General features: G+C 47.8%; 1 protein-coding gene across 8 annotated transcripts; it reads right to left on the minus strand.

The window, feature by feature from the left end:
• Positions 1-671: 671 nt before the first annotated feature.
• On the minus strand, positions 672-15192 carry LOC120037813 (butyrophilin-like protein 10). Of its 8 annotated transcripts, XM_038983775.1 has the most exons (8): positions 14509-15192; positions 14190-14322; positions 13888-14069; positions 10834-10956; positions 3081-3434; positions 2549-2869; positions 2362-2460; positions 672-2077 (listed from the first exon to the last, which is right to left on the minus strand). In XM_038983775.1, exons 4-8 carry the CDS (start codon positions 10904-10906, stop codon positions 1953-1955), a joined length of 972 nt encoding a protein of 323 aa, XP_038839703.1. In that variant the 5' UTR covers positions 10907-10956; positions 13888-14069; positions 14190-14322; positions 14509-15192; the 3' UTR covers positions 672-1952. The 8 variants fall into 8 exon arrangements, 3 of the variants coding, with proteins under 3 accessions (XP_038839703.1, XP_038839702.1, XP_038839704.1); XM_038983774.1 differs by lacking the exon at positions 13888-14069 and having other exon boundaries at positions 673-2077; XR_005474881.1 differs by lacking the exons at positions 672-2077; positions 2362-2460; positions 2549-2869; positions 3081-3434; positions 13888-14069 and adding exons at positions 7758-8899; positions 9899-10267.
• Positions 15193-20481: the final 5289 nt, after the last annotated feature.

Here is a 20481-nt window from a genome sequence, read left to right on the forward strand (position 1 = left end):
GTACCTGCCTGACTCTGACCTGCTCACAAACCCCTGCCTGTCGTCCTGTACCTGCCTGACTCTGACCTGATCACAAACCCCTGCCTGTCGTCCTGTACCTGCCTGACTCTGACCTGCTCACAAACCCCTGCCTGTCGTCCTGTACCTGCCTGACTCTGACCTGATCACAAACCCCTGCCTGTCGTCCTGTACCTGCCTGACTCTGACCTGATCACAAACCCCTGCCTGTCGTCCTGTACCTGCCTGACTCTGACCTGCTCACAAACCCCTGCCTGTCGTCCTGTACCTGCCTGACTCTGACCTGCTCACAAACCCTGCCTGTCCACGACCTGCCCTTTACCCCGTGTTTTCAATAAATGATCTGAGAACTGTACTATCCCCCTCCTGTGTCTGCATCTGGGTGACATCCTGAGTCGTGATACGTACAGGATGTGTGGGTTTGGTAATAGGGTGTTGCCCAGACTCTTTCAACATATCAGTGAAATATTTACCAGGCCCTGGAAACCGTTTTTTTCAACATATCAAGGACATTTAGGACACATCTAGGATACATTTAGGACACATCTAGGACACATCTAGGACATTTCTTCGAATGAGTTTCAAAAACAATTTCCCAAAATAATACGAATATAGAATGGTCAAATTTCAATACACCTACTGTATAGGAAAACACCAGAATAAAAAGTTTGACATTGAAATAAATATAATACATGAACCTTTTTGAATATTCACAACAATATTTATTAAAGACAAAATCAAAATGTAATCTAAATCTGGGTTACAGATCTGTAGCAGCTGTCCCTAATGTTGAACACAGTGAGGTCTGTTTGGCAGAGTGAAAATGTCTCCTCTAAGTCAGTCTGAGAGTACACATCTGTACCAGTGTGTTGAGGTTTACATGGTTTTAGGCCTGGATTCAGTCTGGACCACTGAAGATCCGCACTAGTGAAAATTAAAAGCTAACATTCCTGCATTTGCAGAGAATGCATTCACGGTAAATGCTGTATATATGGGCTCCATTTCGGTCCGGATTGAATCTAGTCCTTGGTCATGGTACAAGCTTCAGAACCTCTACAGTAACTTGTTACACAAAGACATACAGAGAGAATGAAGTGGATGGTTATAGGTTCAGGTCTCACTTACTGGCCGATTTTAGGTAAAACAATTAACTTCAGTGTTCTTCATAAATTCAAGTCAAATATAAAACAAAAATGCATTTTCAACATCAGATGTCTTGGTTCCCACTAGGCAGGTTTGTCCACTGAATATCAGACTATATTTAAAATACTATTTGGGGTCTTTCACTTATTTTTCAGGTTCAGACATGGTTTAAAATACTATTTACTGTAGGGTCTTTCAATTATTTTCAAAGACATTTGTAAGGAAATATTTGGATATTTTATATTTGAAAACAGAAGTAGTTTAATATTGTAATGTATTTTTTTTTAAATACTCCCATGATTTAGAACTTCTACAGTAGAACATTTCCAGACACATTATTTACAACATTCTACTGTAGACGTTCTAACGCTTTTCTAATTGCTGGCTATTAATCTGAAAATATTAGAAAAAACATGCAAATACTTCCAATAGAAGAGGTAGATTCCGTTGGGATACAGTACACTGACATGTCCAATTTATGGACCCGTATATAAAGAAATGTCAGTCTGCCTCTAGATCGTCTGGTGCCGGCCTACACCTGGTTCCTGTATAGCATCGTTTACTGTAGCTTCAGACTTTCCTCTTTACATAACCTCATCAGTCTGCGTCCAACTCAGGATCAGACCTGTCTCAAAACTACTGTTGTCCAGTTTCATGTTTACAATGTCACGCACTGGTTCTGTTACACCATCAGCTGTGTTTTTTTGCTGTAGCGCCGTTAGCGTTGGTAACTGTGGCTCCATCAACTTGATCAACACTACTATACTAAGGCTGGCTTGTTGTGATACCCATTAGAATGCTCTGCTCCTCATCACCTCCTGTAGTACCACCTCTGGCTCCTGTGGAAAATCCGTTGGCCCTGTTGCACCACCTCTGGCTCCTGAGGTACCACCTCCGTCTCCTGTGGCTCCACAACCTAGATCAACATGGATCAGTGTTATATTCGTAATTAACCAGATCAACAGAGTTCAGTGTTTTAGTCATAATTAACAATACACTGCAGTCCATCTAAATACAGAAAGAAATGTACATAGGGCCAGCTGATTTTCACATACTAGACACTAATATAGTATTTGAATGTAAATGGAGATAACATCTTTAGATGTGTCACTGACAGGGTAATTACAGACTGAGACAACTTTATAAAGTACTGAATCTGATTTCATTACAGGAAATAAAACATAGGAAATTGTAACTTACATTTTTTGTATGCAATAAATATCCCCACGAGGCAAATCACAAAACATATTGTTATAATGCCTCCAATAATTCCGGGAGAAAAGCGTTCCTGAACTTCACCTGTGGGGAAAAGACAAGATGAGTAATTAAGTTTTCAGTTAATGAATATTAGGCAGTGAGTGGTGGTGTTACGTCCTATCACATGCACCTGTAGGGTCTGTGTTAATGCTCTGATTGGAGCTGACGATGGTTGTGTTGCTCACAGTCTCTCTCAGAACGGGGTTGAAGATATGGCAGGTCACCGTCTGATTTTCTCTTATATTCACTTGGCTCCAAACGGTGTACAGTCCACTTTCAGGATCAGGTTGTCTTTTGGTCTGTACTTCCCACGGGTCCAGAGTGCGGTTCTGAGCCAATAGGACGTCCTGGATGGTCCATGTGACGACTGGCTGTGGGTATCCCCCCTGGGTTGAACACGTGGCATTCATATTTGTCTTGTTCACAGTCACACTGGGTGACGGGAACCGTGCTGAAAGTGAACAAAGCAAAGAGAAGAAGATGTTAGAAATGTGCCATAATAACGTTTGATGATTTCCTACAATGACAGAATTAGTGCTGTGAATAATTCACACAAGTGGACATGGAATGGTATCAAACACATCCAATACATGGTTCCCATGTGGTTGACGCTATTCCAGTCCTCCTCTCAGCAGCCTCCTATGTTATTAACTCAACCATACCTGCCACATGTAGGGTAGTGTGACACACGCGGATATGCTTATCATTCTTGCCAAACAGTGTAGCGAAAGCCCAGTAGATGTTCTGCTTGTCTTCAAGTGTGACTTGGCTGAGTTTGATAGAGATATTCCCAGAACTCATCTCAGACCCAAAGGCTTTAGTTCTGTTTGTGTAAAGGTTATCCTGATGTCGATTCTCTTCTCCTTTGTTGAACGAGTACAACACTTTTTCGGACTTATCTTGCCAATGGAACCGGAGTCTTGATGGGTCGATGGCCGTGGATGAATTCAGGTCACAGGACAGGAGAACAGACTCTCCTATAATCCCAGGGACTTCCAACTCAGATGCAGCTGGTGCTGAAACAGACCAATATGTCAAAGTTACAAACTAAACTCAGAATTCAACAGAGAAAATAAACCAATGTTACTGTGTTTGTGAATGTGTGTGGATGGCGTTTAAGAAAGTCTATGCATGGCTCAATTAGATTGTGGTGTAAAATATTAATGAATTGTCACTTTGCCTTAATGTTAGCACTGGTTTTCAAGCACAGGTCCACATGGAGCCTGATAGTTTATTGTCCTTCCTGTTATTCAAACTACAGTGGCCCATACTAAAAGTCACAATGCTATTGTGACGGCAGGCTTCACTGGAGAAACTAAATGATGTGCTAATGAGCTTACTGACAGGAAGAGGAGGTGATTGAAATAGCTTAAGAAAGCACAGCGCACACAAACAAAGAACACGCCCCAAAATAAACATGTTCCTGGAAAATTAAGGAAACTATTCTCTTCCAAAAGCTGTGAAAGAACATTTGAAACAGAGTTTTTCATTTATCTGGAAGCACAAGGTTAACATATGAAACTGGGTTGTTCATTAATATGGCAGCACATGGTTACCATTTAATTCTAGCACTTGGTTACCAAGACGATGGGAAGGTGCATGACATCACCCATTTCTGCTCCCTGATTTCTCTGATGACATGTTTGGTTGAGTAATTATCTCTGCATTGTAATATCATTTGTCACAGTGTGCTTTACAGTAACCAGACCTAGACCCCCAAAACAGAAAGAAGAACCAAGCTATGTGCAAAGGGACAGCGTGTTAAAGATATCTCTGAATATCTAGTGTATGTATATTGAGAGATATTAAAGATCTTTGAGTGAATGAACAACACCACGACAGCGTAGCGGTTACGAGCATTGGGCCAATCGCCAGAAGACGAGGCAAAAACTCTGCCAATGTGCCGTTCACCAAGGAACTTAGACCTAATTGCTCCTGCAAGTCACTCTGGCTAACAGTGTCTGCTAAATGACTCAAATGTAAATGTAATAATGTCTCCATTCATGAAGAGACGTCAACTAGGCCTGTCTGCATTTACAGCTACTAAACTAGAGCATGGGCGATAGCATGGGCGATAGCATGGGCGACAGCATGGGCGATAATGACAGAGCTTTAAGGTAAAGCTGAGGTCATGTTCCTCATTTCTTTTAAAACATTCAATGATGTGAAATAATACTAACATCTGATTTTTTTTCTGCATATAAACAGAAATAATTAATCTGAACGTATGTATTAGTTCCAGGAAATGAATGACGGTGGTTTTGTCTCCTAGTAACATGAGAGGTCTAATGACGTGGGGGGAAAGAATTCTTACTTATTTAGAATGTCTTCATCATCTTCATTCATTATTGTCTATTAAACAGCCAAACTATGTTTTAAGTGAGAAGTAGGCAGGCCGAAAAAGAAAGGAAATTCACATTAGCACCACAAGGCCTACTTCACCCAGGTTCTACCAAGGCCTTAAAGTTTGGTTAGCACCACAAGGCCTACTTCACCCAGGTTCTACCAAGGCCTTAAAGTTCGGTTGTCGGCTTCACTCTACAATAAACACTTTGTTTTCTCTCATGTTTCTCTACATATCTCTGAATGCAGGTATGACTTTCAACATATACTGTAACCTCCATTCCACCAGTATGCATGTAAGACTGCTATATTGTTATCATCCTCACGGTTTGCTATGACATGCTACAATGCTACAACCACATGCTAACAATGCTACAAACATATGTAAATCACAACCACATGCTAACAACCACATGCAAATCACAACTACATTTTTTATCACATATCTATGATTCATTCGTTCATTTATCAGAGCCATGAGTTTCTGTGTGAAAGTGTGTGTGGAATGTGTGTGTTCAAGCCGGGAGAATGAATCAGTGATTCGATGGCCCTGAGGGAACCACGAGTAGACAACTTTCTCTTTAGTTGAGCTAAAACCCTTTCCTTCCGTAAAGCAATGAATGATATTCAAATATTGAGGTAGAGGAGACTTACCAAACAACAACAATATGAACACCAGTGTAGACATTCCACGATGCAAGAGAATAATTTGAGATGAAATGAATAACCTTAAAAATTGTCGCATCACAAGCTAAAAAAAGAATAGTTACACGCCAGACAGGAAGTGAGTGGACACTCCTTCTTTTCATGAGACGTTCCGAGTCCAGGAGTTATAATGCTGCTGTTGTAACCGTGATTATAAAATGATAACAAACAATAGCAATCTGGAGGCAGAAGAAACACACACCTGGTTAGGTGAGGTGCTGGCTAGGTAAACCCTAATGAAGACAGCTTGGCTGTGCTGGCTAGGTAAACCCTAATGAAGACAGCTAGGCTGTGCTGGCTAGGTAAACCCTAATGAAGACAGCTTGGCTGTGCTGGCTAGGTAAACCCTAATGAAGACAGCTAGGATGTGCTGGCTAGGTAAACCCTAATGAAGACAGCTTGGCTGTGCTGGCTAGGTAAACCCTAATGAAGACAGCTAGGCTGTGCTGAGTAGGTAAACCCTAATGAAGACAGCTTGGCTCTGCTGGCTAGGTAAACCCTAATGAAGACAGCTAGGCTGTGCTGGCTAGGTAAACCCTAATGAAGACAGCTAGGCTCTGCTGACTAGGTATACACTAATGAAGACAGCTAGGCTGTGCTGGCTAGGTAAACCCTAATGAAGACAGCTAGGCTCTGCTGACTAGGTATACACTAATGAAGACAGCTAGGCTGTGCTGGCTAGGTATACACTAATGAAGACAGCTAGGCTGTGCTGGCTAGGTATACACTAATGAAGACAGCTTGGCTCTGCTGGCTAGGTAAACCCTAATGAAGACAGCTAGGCTGTGCTGAGTAGGTAAACCCTAATGAAGACAGCTTGGCTCTGCTGGCTAGGTAAACCCTAATGAAGACAGCTAGGATGTGCTGGCTAGGTAAACCATAATGAAGACAGCTAGGCTGTGCTGGCTAGGTAAACCCTAATGAAGACAGCTAGGCTGTACAGGTCTTTTGTATATTTAATTTTTGTTTTGTTTTTTTATGTGGTAGATCAGCTTTATTATTGCAGATTGCAGCTTCCATCAGTGTAATTGTCTGCAGCATTTCAAATCCCTCATATATTTTTCTGTAAATATATGTATTTAAAAAAATATTTTATATTTTATTTTTCCCTAACCCAGCCAACCCACCTTTAATTGGAGTGCACTGTCACACCCTGATCTGCTTCCCCTGTCTTTGTGATTGTCTCCACCCCCCTCCAGGTGTCACCCATCTTCCCCATTATCCCCTGTGTATTTACACCTGTGTTCTCTGTTTGTCTGTTGGCAGTTTGTTTTGTTTCGTCAAGCCTACCAGCGTTTTTCCCTCTACTCCTGTCTCTCGATCATTCCAGTTTCCTAGCTTCTCTGGGGTTGACCATTCTGCCCGCCCTGACCCTGAGACTGCCTGCCAGCAGACACAATAAACTTTATTTAAAACAAAATGGTCTACTTCAAGTAGTTTAAGTTGCAAGTAATTTACGTTTCAAATGATATTAGATTCTGTTTAGAGATGACAATCAAAAATAAGCTTTAAAGGAAAACTAAATGATTGACCATAATATCCAGGTCGTGAGTCACATATGAGTGCAACAGACAATCATCAGAGATCAGCAGAAAGTACCAATATTAGAACACAATCATTCTTAAAGTGCACAAATAAGCATGTAACACTCTTTCAAGAAAATATTTTACAAGTAATACATAAAAAGAATCACAATGACACCATTGAACTTAGCCAAAAGTAGTTTGTGAAGATCAACCAAGGCCTAATGTTTTGCTGACACATTGCTCCCATGTGCAGATGTTTTAGACGGACACTGCCTAGGTTCTTCCCTACAGGCAGCACAATAGCACAGTGATTCTCAACAAGGACTAGTGGCCTATCTCACATTTTATTGAAGAACACTGTTTGGTAGGCATACTTTGACTTTTGGCAATGAATATTGACGTTTATATGGAGGCAATTTCTGTTGTTTCTCTTTTCACATTACTAATATACTGAACAAAAATATAAATGCAACAATTTAAAAGATTTGACTGAGTTACAGCTCATATAAGGATATCAGTCAATTTAACTAAATTCATTAGGTCCTAATCTATGGATTTCACATGACTGAGAATACAGATATGAATCTGTTGATCACAGATACCTTAACAAAAAAGTAGTGGTGGGGATCAGAACACCAGTCTGGTGTGATCACCATTTGCCTCATGCAGCGCGACACATCTCCTTCACATAGAGTTGATCAGGCTGTTTATTGTGGTCTGTGGAATGTTGTCTCACTCCTCTTCAATGTACAGTATAGTACAGTATAGAACAGTATAGAACATTTCTGGGATCTTGTACTTCAGCTCATGAAACATGGGACCAACACTTTACATGTTGCGTTTATATTTTTGTTCAATGTAGAATCAATCAGTCAGTAAATATTGAGGTAGAGTGAGAGTTTAAAAAAGCTTAAAAATGTTTTGCAGTAGCATATTTAGTTGTGTGGCAACTTCGCAATCACAGGTTGTCCAAATGTGCTGGCTAAAGAGTCCTATTTCTTGAGTGACCTGGGTTGTCCCAATGGCACAGCGGTCTGAGGCATTGCATTTCAGTACAAGAGGCATCACTGCAGTCCTTGGTTCAAATCCAGGCTGCATCAGATCTGGCTGTGATCGGGAGTCCCATAGGGTGACTTCAGGGTTTGGCCGGGGGAGGCCGTCATTGTAAATACGAATTTGTTCTTAACTGGCTAGCCTAGTTAAATAAAGGTTAAATGTAAAAACATGTCCAGTCACTTCTTGGGCTCCTCCGCCTGTACCCTTGGGACAGAACAGCCCCCAAGCCGGTGCTGGAGGCGTGGACCGTGAAGGGCTGCTGGAAAGCTGGGGGCTCTCAACAATGTGGCGGACACTTCAAAGTCTTCTCCACCTGTGGTTTGATCAGACCGCTGCCGATAATGTAGCCGAGGTATTCAGCCACGTTCAGTCCCAGTTGGCACTTCTTTGGGTTGGCTGGCCAGCACAGAGCGCAGCTGGCGGAGGTGGTCCTCCCAGTCCTCACTGTGTATTAACACGTCATCAATAAAGGCGGCGAAGGCCTGATGAGGACATAACAGCGTGTCCATAATCCACTCGAAGGTGGCAGATAATCCGTGCAAGCCAAAGGGTAGGTGAACGTACTGAAATAATCCATCCGGAGTGGCAAAGGCGGATTTGTGATGGTCTTCGGGGGCCAGAGGCATCTGCCAGTAGCCCTTTATGAGGTCGATGGGGTAGGCATGGGGTAGGCGTCAAACCTGGAGATGGCGTTGAGGGCTCTGAAATCGTTGCAGAAGCGAATAGACCAATCGGGTTTCAGCACCAGGGTGATAGGGCTGGACCAGTCGCTGGAGGATGGCTCGATGACCCCCATCTTCAACATCTCCCTCCCCTCTTTCCGTACCATCTCCCGGCGTGCTTCTGGTAGCCTGTAGGGTCGGAGATGGAACTACAGTGGTAGCAATACAAGGTTATAACATTTACAGAATATAGAAATGCCAATGGTTGAGGTGTTGCTGTATATATTCAGAACCACATTCCTGTAAAGATTAGAGAGGATCACATGTTAAATAAACAAATTGACAAACTGTCAGCATGCTTATAGAGAAGGACATTCAACAAGCACAGCACTTACACAAATTACTGACATGCAGACATAAATACACACACGATAACATACGCACTATACACATACGTACACATGGATTTAGTACTGTAGATATGCGGTATTTGTCGAGTAGGGGCCTGAGGACAGACAGTGTGTTGTGAAACCTGTGAATGTATAGTAATGTTTTTAAAATTGTATAAACTGCCTTATTTTTGCTGGACCCCAGCTAATGGCAGCAGCTAATGGGGATCCATAATTAATTCAGATACAGCTGTTTCCGCCTCGAGACGTGGCGTGTTGGCCAGGACCTCCTCCCGTACCAGAGATATCATGCTTCCCAAATCTAGGAAGGCCTCCCAGTCCGTCCCTCTAACACGCACTGGCACACTCCAGGCCGGGGCCAGCTCCACATGTCAATACACCTGTGGCGTGGGACATTCCACCTGGTCACGGTGGTGGCTGATGATTCAGTGGGCATAGGGACGTCTACACCGGGGCAGGGACTAGCCATATGACCATATGTGTTGCACATGAATCATTGTATAGGGCTCTGAGGCGTGGCCTTACTAACAGTTGACTATGGGGCTAGGTGCTGGCCTTGCCGACCCTCCTGCTAGCCATGGGGCGTTCCACTAGTGTTCTTTTCGGCCCTGCTAACGTCAGCAAGGCTTTTAGTAGACAAGTATAACTCGACGCACTGGACTAGGTGGTCAACTGTAACCAACTAACCTCTGCATGGTGATGGGTAATTCCCTCAAACACTTTGACTTGGGTTTCTAACATTTCGGCAGTGGTTTGTGGAGCATAGCCACCCCCTTACCAGACAAAGAAGCTGATAGAGCTGGCCCCTCGGTGACTTCCAGTCATGAAACCTTTGGGCCCGGTCTCTGGGGTTCAGCTGATAGCGGGACTGAATCTCTGGCTTCAGACGTGCGTAATAAATAGCAACCCCTTCCTCAATGTCATAGTACACCGCCTGGGCTTTGCCTGTGATCAGGGGAGCCAAGAGGCCCGTCCAGTCATCCGGAGGTCATCTCTCTCTCTGCGTCGTTCGTTCGCAGGCCAGAAGATAGGCCTCCACATCGTCGTCCTCCGTAAGACGTGGAATCATCTCTTTGACGTTGGGCATCCTACGGTCCCTGGGAGACGGGTGGTCTGCTACTTCGGACCTGACGAGGTCTAAGGTCTCCTGTTGGGCGATGGCGCAGGCCGTTAGCTGACGTAGCAATTCTTCGCTCATACCTATCAGCGTGTGTAGTGGGCTTCTCGAAAGATACATTTAAATAATAAATCACAGCCACCGGAAAGGGGAAGGGTTGTGGTTGTGCCTCTAGGTACCTGCATTCTCCACCAGTTGAGAACGAATTAGCTTGTTCCAAACACACTAACACAGTTGTGAGGCACACAATGAACAGACCAGGGGTTGTGATTCCTTTTCTTGTGATTGTTTACTCAACAGGTTCTTTCACCCAACAAAATAACTCCAGTACAAGGTAACGTCCAACGCTGAAACACCAGCGTAACAAAACAAATAAACAAACTAAGCCGTTGACCAAAAGGCTGTAGCCAATAAGTGAAAGCAAAACAACAAACGGCTTCTCCTGTCTTTATACTGTTCCATCATTGAAAAATATAATTTGTTCTTAACTGACTTGCCTAGTTAAATAAAGGTAAAATAAAAAAATTCATGTAATAAAGACTATCGTCTAAACATAACAGTAACAGGAGGAACACTTCTCTCTACCTGTAGCCTACCTTGGTTAACAGAGAGACAAGGTGTCCCAGTAAAATATAATTTCTCTGAGGTAGGAAACTCCAACGTCCTCATAGGTCCCCGTCTCTACTCCCAATCCTCCCCCAGCTCCTCTTCTGGCACACCTATATAGAGGAAGACACAAAGCAGTTAGTGGGCCCAGGTGTGTACTTGTAACATTCGTCGTCTGAAGATGAGGAATCATCGGACCAAAGCGCAGCATGGAAGTGTTCATATTAATTTATTAAAACAGAACACTAAACAAAATAACAAAGAGAATGAAACGAAACAGTCCTGTCTGGTATAGACACAAAGACAGAAAACAACTACCCACAAAACACAGGTGGGAAAAAGCTACCTAAGTATGATTCTCAATCAGAGACAACGATAGACAGCTGACTCTGATTGAGAACCACACCTGGCCAAACACATAGAAACAAAAAACATAGAACACAAAACATAGAATGCCCAACCCAACTCACACCCTGACCAAACCAAAATAGAGACATAAAAAGGATCTCTAAGGTCAGGGCGTGACAGTACCCCCCCCCCCCCCCCCCCCCCCCAAAGGTGCGGACTCCGGCCGCAAAACAAAAACCTATAGGGGAGGGTCTGGGTGGGTATCTATCCGCGGTGGTGGCTCTGGTGCGGGACGTGGACCCCGCTCCACCTTAGGCTTGGCCCACTTATGTGGCGCCTCTGGAGCGGAGACCCTCGCCGCCGACCCCGGACTGGGGACCCTCGCAGCGGGCCCCAGACAGGAGGGCGACTCTGGCAGCTCCGGACAGGAGGGCGGCTCTGGCAGCTCCGGACAGGAGGGAGACTCTGGCAGCTCCGGACAGGAGGGAGACTCTGGCAGCTCCGGACAGGAGGGAGACTCTGGCAGCTCCGGACAGGAGGGAGACTCTGGCAGCTCCGGACAGGAGGGAGACTCTGGCAGCTCCGGACAGGAGGGAGACTCTGGCAGCTCGGGACAGGAGGGAGACTCTGGCAGCTCCGGACAGGAGGGAGACTCTGGAGGGAGGAGATGCAGAGACAGCCTGGTGCGTGGGGCTGCCACAGGGCCCACCAGGCTGGAGAGACCTACAGGAGGCCTGGTGCATAGAGGAGGCACCGGATAAACCGGGCTGTGGGGGAGCACTGGAGCCCTGGTGCGCAGCCTTGGCACCACTCCTCCAGGCTGAATGCCCACTTTAGCCTGGCCCCTCCAGAGTGCAGGCACAGGTCGAACCGGGCTGTGGGGGAGCACTGGAAATCTGGTGCTTACCGCTCGCACCTCTCCATTAGGCTCAATTCCCACTTCGCCCGGCACGGGCGGAGCGCAGGCATAGGACAAATAGCACCCTCCCAGCGTCCTGGAGACACAGTACGCAGAACCGGCGCAGGATACCCTGGGCTGAAATGGCGCACCGGAGACCAAACACGCTGAGCTGGCACAATCCGCCCTGGCTGGATGCCCACTCTCACATGGCACTTGCGGGGGCTGGCATATAGCACTCCGGGCTATGAGCGCGCACTGGAGACACCGTCCGCATAACACGGTGCCTGACCAGTACCACGCTGCTTCCGGTAAGCACGGGGAGTTGGCTCAGGTCTATCGCCTGACTCCGCCAAACTCCCCGTGTGCCCGACCCCAAAAATGTTTTGGGGCTGCCTCTCGTGCCTGCTGCGCTGCCTTGCCTCATATCGCCGCCTCTCAGCTTTCGCTGCCTCCAGTTCTTCTTTCGGGCGGCAATATTCCCCAGCCTGTCTCCAGGGTCCCCTACCGTCCAATATCTCCTCCCAAGTCAAGGAGTCCTGAACCCTCTGCTCCTCCATACCACGCTGCTTGGTCCGTTGGTGGTGGGTAGTTTTGTAACGTTCGTCGTCTGAAGATGAGGAATCATCGGACGAAAGCGCAGCGTGGTAAGTGTTCATATTAATTTATTAAAACAGAACACTAAACAAAATAACAAAGAGAATGAAACGAAACAGTCCTGTCTGGTACAGACACAAAGACAGAAAACAACTACCCACAAAAAACAGGTGGGAAAAAGCTACCTAAGTATAGTTCTCAATCAGAGACAACGATAGACAGCTGACTCTGATTGAGAACCACACCCGGCCAAACACACAGAAATAAAAAACATAGAACACAAAACATAGAATGCCCACCCCAACTCACGCCCTGACCAAACCAAAATAGAGATCAAAAGGATCTCTAAGGTCAGGGCGTGACAGTACGAATTGGCTTTACACTGAGTACCTATCCCCTGAGGAGGGTGCTGTCCTACCATCTTTCTAGTCCCTTAACTCTCACAATATGTATAATTTCCTACATTCAATCACAATCTTTCTATCTAGATGTCTATTTTTTTATTCCCCAAAACATCTATTTTTGTAGGCTGTACTTTTCAATAGGAAGTAAATAAATGCACCACCATTTTCTCAAATGTTCTTCATGTCATTATGATATGTAAATGCTTTGTATCTAGTTTATTCTGCTGATCTGTGTATTTGTAGATATATTTGATGTATACTGTAACAATCATTAGTTCACTAATGTTTTATTACCACTATGTACCGCCCTCACACAGGTGAGGCAATTGTATTTATCAGCTAGGCAACTGCATATAAAATTGTATATACAATGGTTTTGGCACATCTTTTGATGCTCTGATGAAGGCGTAACAAATGGGTCTGCCTGCCCGACCGGAAATAAAAAATAATAATTAGTTAAGGCCTTTAAGGTAAAAAAAAATGTTTTACTATTTTGAGTGTCGCAGTTTCCGAATGTTCTTGAATTTGGGATTTAATTTGAGGTCAGTGTCAGATACGATTGAGCACCCAGCTATTAAAGCCATAACTGTTGTGCGAGATCCTATTGTGGAGTGTAACCTAATCCAACCGTTTGATTAGCGTTGTGTGTCAACTGTACACAATAGGCTCTGATATCAGGTATTGTGTTTGTCTAGTACTGAACCGTTAGACTACATGGAAGTATTGCTCAATACCAGAGACTTGCACAAAGTGAATATAACATCATGTTAAAATCTAATCAGAATCAATATACTTACATTGTTTCAGTGTTGACAGTGAACACCTAAAGCTGTAGGATCTACACGTAAAGCTGTAGGATCTACACGTAAAGCTGTAGGATCTACACGTAAAGCTGTAGGATCTACACGTAAAGCTGTAGGATCTACACGTAAAGCTGTAGGATCTACACGTAAAGCTGTCCTAACGGCAGAACCTTGGTCTGTGGATAGAATAAATAGTCATGGAACACAATGATGTTTAAATGAATAGCTGCAGTTTCTCTTCCTGCATTACTGTAAATAGTCTAATTACACGGTACTTATTAAATTAATGTACTGACCCTTCCAGATCCTGTCCACCTCCATGTGGAGCATCTCTCTGAGTTCTCCTGCCTGAACAAGTCTCTTCTCTGGGTCCAGACTGACACAGTATGGAGATGCATCAACTGAGCCTTTCTGCAGGGCATTGTAATCCTGAAAACAGGAGGATATTTAGCCACTCTTGGAGGACAATAGAAGTTGATCCTAGAACTGCTTTGTTGTCATGGAACAATAACATGTTTCCAATTGTAGCCTTCATGAGGGTTAAGGCAACGTCCACTTTTGACATGCCTTTTGTGCTAGAGTTGGCAAATTTGTTGAAACAAGGTGTAAAGTCACCTGAAGCAACCTCCCAGGTTCTTCACCCTGCAATGTGAGCTCCATCCCAGTGACCTCGTCCTCCAATTTCTTCTCCATCTTCTGTACCTCACTCTCCGCTTTCAGCAGCAACCTTTTTTTCTCCGTTGGGGCGGCAGGTAGCCTAGTTGTTAGCGCGTTGGACTAGTAACCGATAGGTTCCAAGATCGAATCCGAGAGTTGACAAGGTAAAAATCTGTCATTCTGCCCCTGAACAAGACAGTTAACCGACTGTTCCTAGGCCGTCATTGAATATAATAATTTGTTCTTAACTGACTTGCCTAGATACATTTTTAAAATAAATTTGAGGCCATCTGTTTGTTTCTGCCCCTCTGTGATGGCGGAGATCATAATGATGAAATTTGTCTGCTGCTCTTGTTTCTGTGGTCTGGCAGAGATCTGACAGGAAGAGGAACAAATGACATGACACAGTGGATGTTTTCTAATGTTTGTTTCTTGCACTTGTTTAGTTCATCTCCATGGTTTTTGGCCTGGATTCAAATTGGACCTCTGAAGATCCGCACAAGTGAAATTTAAAGGCTGCATATGGGGCTCAATCATATGGGGCACCACCTCTGTCTCCTGTAGCACCACCTCTGGCTCCTGTAGCACCACCTCTGTCTCCTGTAGTACCACCTCTGGCTCCTGTAGTACCACCTCTGGCTCCTGTAGTACCACCTCTGGCTCCTGTAGTACCACCTCTGGCTCCTGTAGCACCACCTCTGGCTCCTGTAGTACCACCTCCGGCTCCTGTAGTACCACCTCCGGCTCCTGTAGCACCACCTCTGGCTCCTGTAGTACCACCTCTGGCTCCTGTAGCACCACCTCTGGCTCCTGTAGCACCACCTCTGGCTCCTGTAGTACCACCTCTGGCTCCTGTAGCACCACCTCTGGCTCCTGTAGCACCACCTCTGGCTCCTGTACTACCACCTCTGGCTCCTGTAGCACCACCTCTGGCTCCTGTACTACCACCTCTGGCTCCTGTAGCACCACCTCTGGCTCCTGTAGCACCACCTCTGGCTCCTGTAGCACCACCTCTGTCTCCTGTAGTACCACCTCTGGCTCCTGTAGTACCACCTCTGTCTCCTGTAGTACCACCTCTGTCTCCTGTAGCACCACCTCTGGCTCCTGTTGCACCACCTCTGGCTCCTGTAGCACCACCTCTGGCTCCTGTAGGTCCACCTCTGTCTCCTGTAGCACCACCTCTGTCTCCTGTAGTACCACCTCTGGCTCCTGTAGCACCACCTCTGTCTCCTGTAGTACCACCTCTGTCTCCTGTAGCACCACCTCTGTCTCCTGTAGCACCACCTCTGGCTCCTGTAGCACCACCTCTGTCTCCTGTAGCACCACCTCTGTCTCCTGTAGCACCACCTCTGTCTCCTGTAGTACCACCTCTGTCTCCTGTAGCACCACCTCTGTCTCCTGTAGTACCACCTCTGTCTCCTGTAGTACCACCTCTGGCTCCTGTAGGACCACCTCTGTCTCCTGTAGCACCACCTCTGGCTCCTGTAGTACCACCTCTGGCTCCTGTAGTACCACCTCTGTCTCCTGTAGTACCACCTCTGGCTCCTGTAGCACCACCTCTGGCTCCTGTAGCACCACCTCTGGCTCCTGTAGGACCACCTCTGTCTCCTGTAGCACCACCTCTGTCTCCTGTAGTACCACCTCTGGCTCCTGTAGTACCACCTCTGTCTCCTGTAGTACCACCTCTGTCTCCTGTAGCACCACCTCTGTCTCCTGTAGTACCACCTCTGTCTCCTGTAGCACCACCTCTGTCTCCTGTAGCACCACCTCTGGCTCCTGTAGCACCACCTCTGTCTCCTGTAGCACCACCTCTGTCTCCTGTAGCACCACCTCTGTCTCCTGTAGTACCACCTCTGTCTCCTGTAGCACCACCTCTGTCTCCTGTAGTACCACCTCTGTCTCCTGTAGTACCACCTCTGGCTCCTGTAGCACCACCTCTGTCTCCTGTAGTACTACCTCTGGCTCCTGTAGCACCACCTCTGTCTCCTGTAGCACCACCTCTGTCTCCTGTAGCACCACCTCTGTCTCCTGTAGCACCACCTCTGGCTCCTGTAGGACCACCTCTGTCTCCTGTAGCACCACCTCTGGCTCCTGTAGTACCACCTCTGTCTCCTGTAGTACCACCTCTGTCTCCTGTAGTACCACCTCTGTCTCCTGTAGTACCACCTCTGTCTCCTGTAGTACCACCTCTGTCTCCTGTAGTACCACCTCTGTCTCCTGTAGTACCACCTCTGTCTCCTGTAGTACCACCTCTGTCTCCTGTAGTACCACCTCTGTCTCCTGTAGTACCACCTCTGTCTCCTGTAGTACCACCTCTGGCTCCTGTAGCACCACCTCTGGCTCCTGTAGTACCACCTCTGTCTCCTGTAGCACCACCTCTGGCTCCTGTAGCACCACCTCTGGCTCCTGTAGTACCACCTCTGTCTCCTGTAGTACCACCTCTGTCTCCTGTAGCACCACCTCTGTCTCCTGTAGCACCACCTCTGTCTCCTGTAGTACCACCTCTGTCTCCTGTAGCACCACCTCTGTCTCCTGTAGTACCACCGCTGTCTCCTGTAGTACCACCTCTGTCTCCTGTAGCACCACCTCTGTCTCCTGTAGTACCACCTCTGGCTCCTGTAGCACCACCTCTGTCTCCTGTAGTACTACCTCTGTATCCTGTAGTACCACCTCTGTCTCCTGTAGTACCACCTCTGTCTCCTGTAGTACCACCTCTGTCTCCTGTAGTACCACCTCTGTCTCCTGTAGTACCACCTCTGTCTCCTGTAGCACCACCTCTGTCTCCTGTAGCACCACCTCTGTCTCCTGTAGGACCACCTCTGTCTCCTGTAGGACCACCTCTGTCTCCTGTAGTACCACCGCTGTCTCCTGTAGTACCACCTCCGGCTCCTGTAGTACCACCTCTGTCTCCTGTAGTACCACCTCTGTCTCCTGTAGCACCACCTCTGGCTCCTGTAGTACCACCTCTGGCTCCTGTAGTACCACCTCTGTCTCCTGTAGCACCACCTCTGTCTCCTGTAGTACCACCTCTGGCTCCTGTAGTACCACCTCTGTCTCCTGTAGTACCACCTCTGTCTCCTGTAGTACCACCTCTGGCTCCTGTAGTACCACCTCTGTCTCCTGTAGCACCACCTCTGTCTCCTGTAGTACCACCTCTGTCTCCTGTAGTACCACCTCTGTCTCCTGTAGCACCACCTCTGGCTCCTGTAGTACCACCTCTGGCTCCTGTAGCACCACCTCTGTCTCCTGTAGTACCACCTCTGTCTCCTGTAGTACCACCTCTGTCTCCTGTAGTACCACCTCTGTCTCCTGTAGTACCACCTCTGTCTCCTGTAGCACCACCTCCGGCTCCTGTAGTACCACCTCCGGCTCCTGTAGTACCACCTCTGTCTCCTGTAGTACCACCTCTGTCTCCTGTAGTACCACCTCTGGCTCCTGTAGTACCACCTCTGGCTCCTGTAGTACCACCTCTGTCTCCTGTAGCACCACCTCTGGCTCCTGTAGCACCACCTCTGTCTCCTGTAGCACCACCTCTGGCTCCTGTAGCACCACCTCTGGCTCCTGTAGTACCACCTCTGTCTCCTGTAGCAACACCTCTGGCTCCTGTAGTACCACCTCTGTCTCCTGTAGTACCACCTCTGTCTCCTGTAGTACCACCTCTGGCTCCTGTAGCACCACCTCTGGCTCCTGTAGCACCACCTCTGGCTCCTGTAGCACCACCTCTGGCTCCTGTAGCACCACCTCTGGCTCCTGTAGCACCACCTCTGGCTCCTGTAGCACCACCTCTGGCTCCTGTAGTACCACCTCTGTCTCCTGTAGTACCACCTCTGTCTCCTGTAGTACCACCTCCGGCTCCTGTAGCACCACCTCTGTCTCCTGTAGTACCACCTCTGTCTCCTGTAGTACCACCTCTGTCTCCTGTAGTACCACCTCTGGCTCCTGTAGTACCACCTCTGTCTCCTGTAGCACCACCTCTGGCTCCTGTAGCACCACCTCTGGCTCCTGTAGTACCACCTCTGGCTCCTGTAGCACCACCTCTGTCTCCTGTAGTACCACCGCTGTCTCCTGTAGTACCACCTCTGGCTCCTGTAGTACCACCTCTGTCTCCTGTAGTACCACCGCTGTCTCCTGTAGCACCACCTCTGGCTCCTGTAGCACCACCTCTGTCTCCTGTAGCACCACCTCTGTCTCCTGTAGTACCACCTCTGTCTCCTGTAGTACCACCTCTGGCTCCTGTAGCACCACCTCTGGCTCCTGTAGTACCACCTCCGGCTCCTGTAGTACCACCTCCGGCTCCTGTAGTACCACCTCTGTCTCCTGTAGTACCACCTCTGTCTCCTGTAGTACCACCTCTGTCTCCTGTAGCACCACCTCTGGCTCCTGTAGTACCACCTCTGTCTCCTGTAGCACCACCTCTGGCTCCTGTAGCACCACCTCTGTATCCTGTAGTACCACCTCTGGCTCCTGTAGCACCACCTCTGGCTCCTGTAGCACCACCTCTGTATCCTGTACTACCAACGCTGTCTCCTGTTGCACCACCGCAGTCTCCTGTAGCACCACCGCTGTCTCCTGTAGCACCACCTCTGTATCCTGTACTACCAACGCTGTCTCCTGTTGCACCACCGCAGTCTCCTGTAGCACCACCGCTGTCTCCTGTACTACCAACGCTGTCTCCTGTAGCACCACCTCTGTCTCCTGTAGCACCACCTCTGTCTCCTGTAGCACCACCTCTGTCTCCTGTAGCACCACCTCTGTCTCCTGTAGCACCACCTCTGTCTCCTGTAGTACCACCTCTGGCTCCTGTAGTACCACCTCTGTCTCCTGTAGTACCACCTCTGTCTCCTGTAGCACCACCTCAGTCTCCTGTAGCACCACCTCTGGCTCCTGTAGCACCACCTCTGGCTCCTGTAGCACCAGCTCTGGCTCCTGTAGCACCACCTCTGGCTCCTGTAGTACCACCTCTGGCTCCTGTAGCACCACCTCTGGCTCCTGTAGCACCACCTCCGGCTCCTGTTGCACCACCTCCGGCTCCTGTTGCACCACCTCTGGCTCCTGTAGCACCAACTCTGTCTCCTGTAGAACCACCTCTGTCTCCTGTAGCACCACCTCTGGCTCCTGTAGCACCACCTCCGGCTCCTGTAGCACCACCTCTGGCTCCTGTAGTACCACCTCTGTCTCCTGTAGCAACACCTCAGTCTCCTGTAGCACCACCTCAGTCTCCTGTAGCACCACCTCTGTCTCCTGTAGCACCACCTCTGTCTCCTGTAGTACCACCTCTGGCTCCTGTAGCACCACCTCTGGCTCCTGTAGCACCACCTCTGGCTCCTGTAGTACCACCTCTGTCTCCTGTAGCACCACCTCTGTCTCCTGTAGCACCACCTCTGTCTCCTGTAGTACCACCTCTGGCTCCTGTAGCACCACCTCTGGCTCCTGTAGTACCACCTCTGGCTCCTGTAGCACCACCTCTGTCTCCTGTAGCACCACCTCTGGCTCCTGTAGCACCACCTCTGGCTCCTGTAGCACCACCTCTGGCTCCTGTAGTACCACCTCTGGCTCCTGTAGCACCACCTCTGCTCCTGTAGTACCACCTCTGGCTCCTGTAGCACCACCTCTGGCTCCTGTAGCACCACCTCTGTCTCTGTAGCACCACCTCTGTCTCCTGTAGTACCACCTCTGTCTCCTGTAGTACCACCTCTGGCTCCTGTAGCACCACCTCTGGCTCCTGTAGCACCACCTCTGTCTCCTGTAGCACCACCTCTGGCTCCTGTAGCACCACCTCTGTCTCCTGTAGCACCACCTCTGGCTCCTGTAGCACCACCTCTGGCTCCTGTAGTACCACCTCTGTCTCCTGTGGCACCACCTCTGTCTCCTGTAGCACCACCTCTGGCTCCTGTAGCACCACCTGGGCTCCTGTAGCACCACCTCTCTGGC

The sequence above is a fragment of the Salvelinus namaycush genome, unplaced genomic scaffold (genome assembly GCF_016432855.1).
Source record: "Salvelinus namaycush isolate Seneca unplaced genomic scaffold, SaNama_1.0 Scaffold189, whole genome shotgun sequence".
NCBI classification, from domain to species: Eukaryota; Metazoa; Chordata; class Actinopteri; order Salmoniformes; family Salmonidae; genus Salvelinus; species Salvelinus namaycush.

Coding starts and splice junctions, on each gene's coding strand:
- LOC120037813 (XM_038983775.1), bottom strand. CDS start 10,906: ATGAGGACGTTGGAGTTTCCTACCTCAGAGAAATTATATTTTACTGGG. Junction 3,435..10,833: donor TTGTCTCTCTGTTAACCAAG/GTAGGCTACAGG, acceptor GGTCTGTTTCAG/CACCAGCTGCATCTGAGTTG. Junction 2,870..3,080: donor CACTACCCTACATGTGGCAG/GTATGGTTGAGT, acceptor GTTCACTTTCAG/CACGGTTCCCGTCACCCAGT.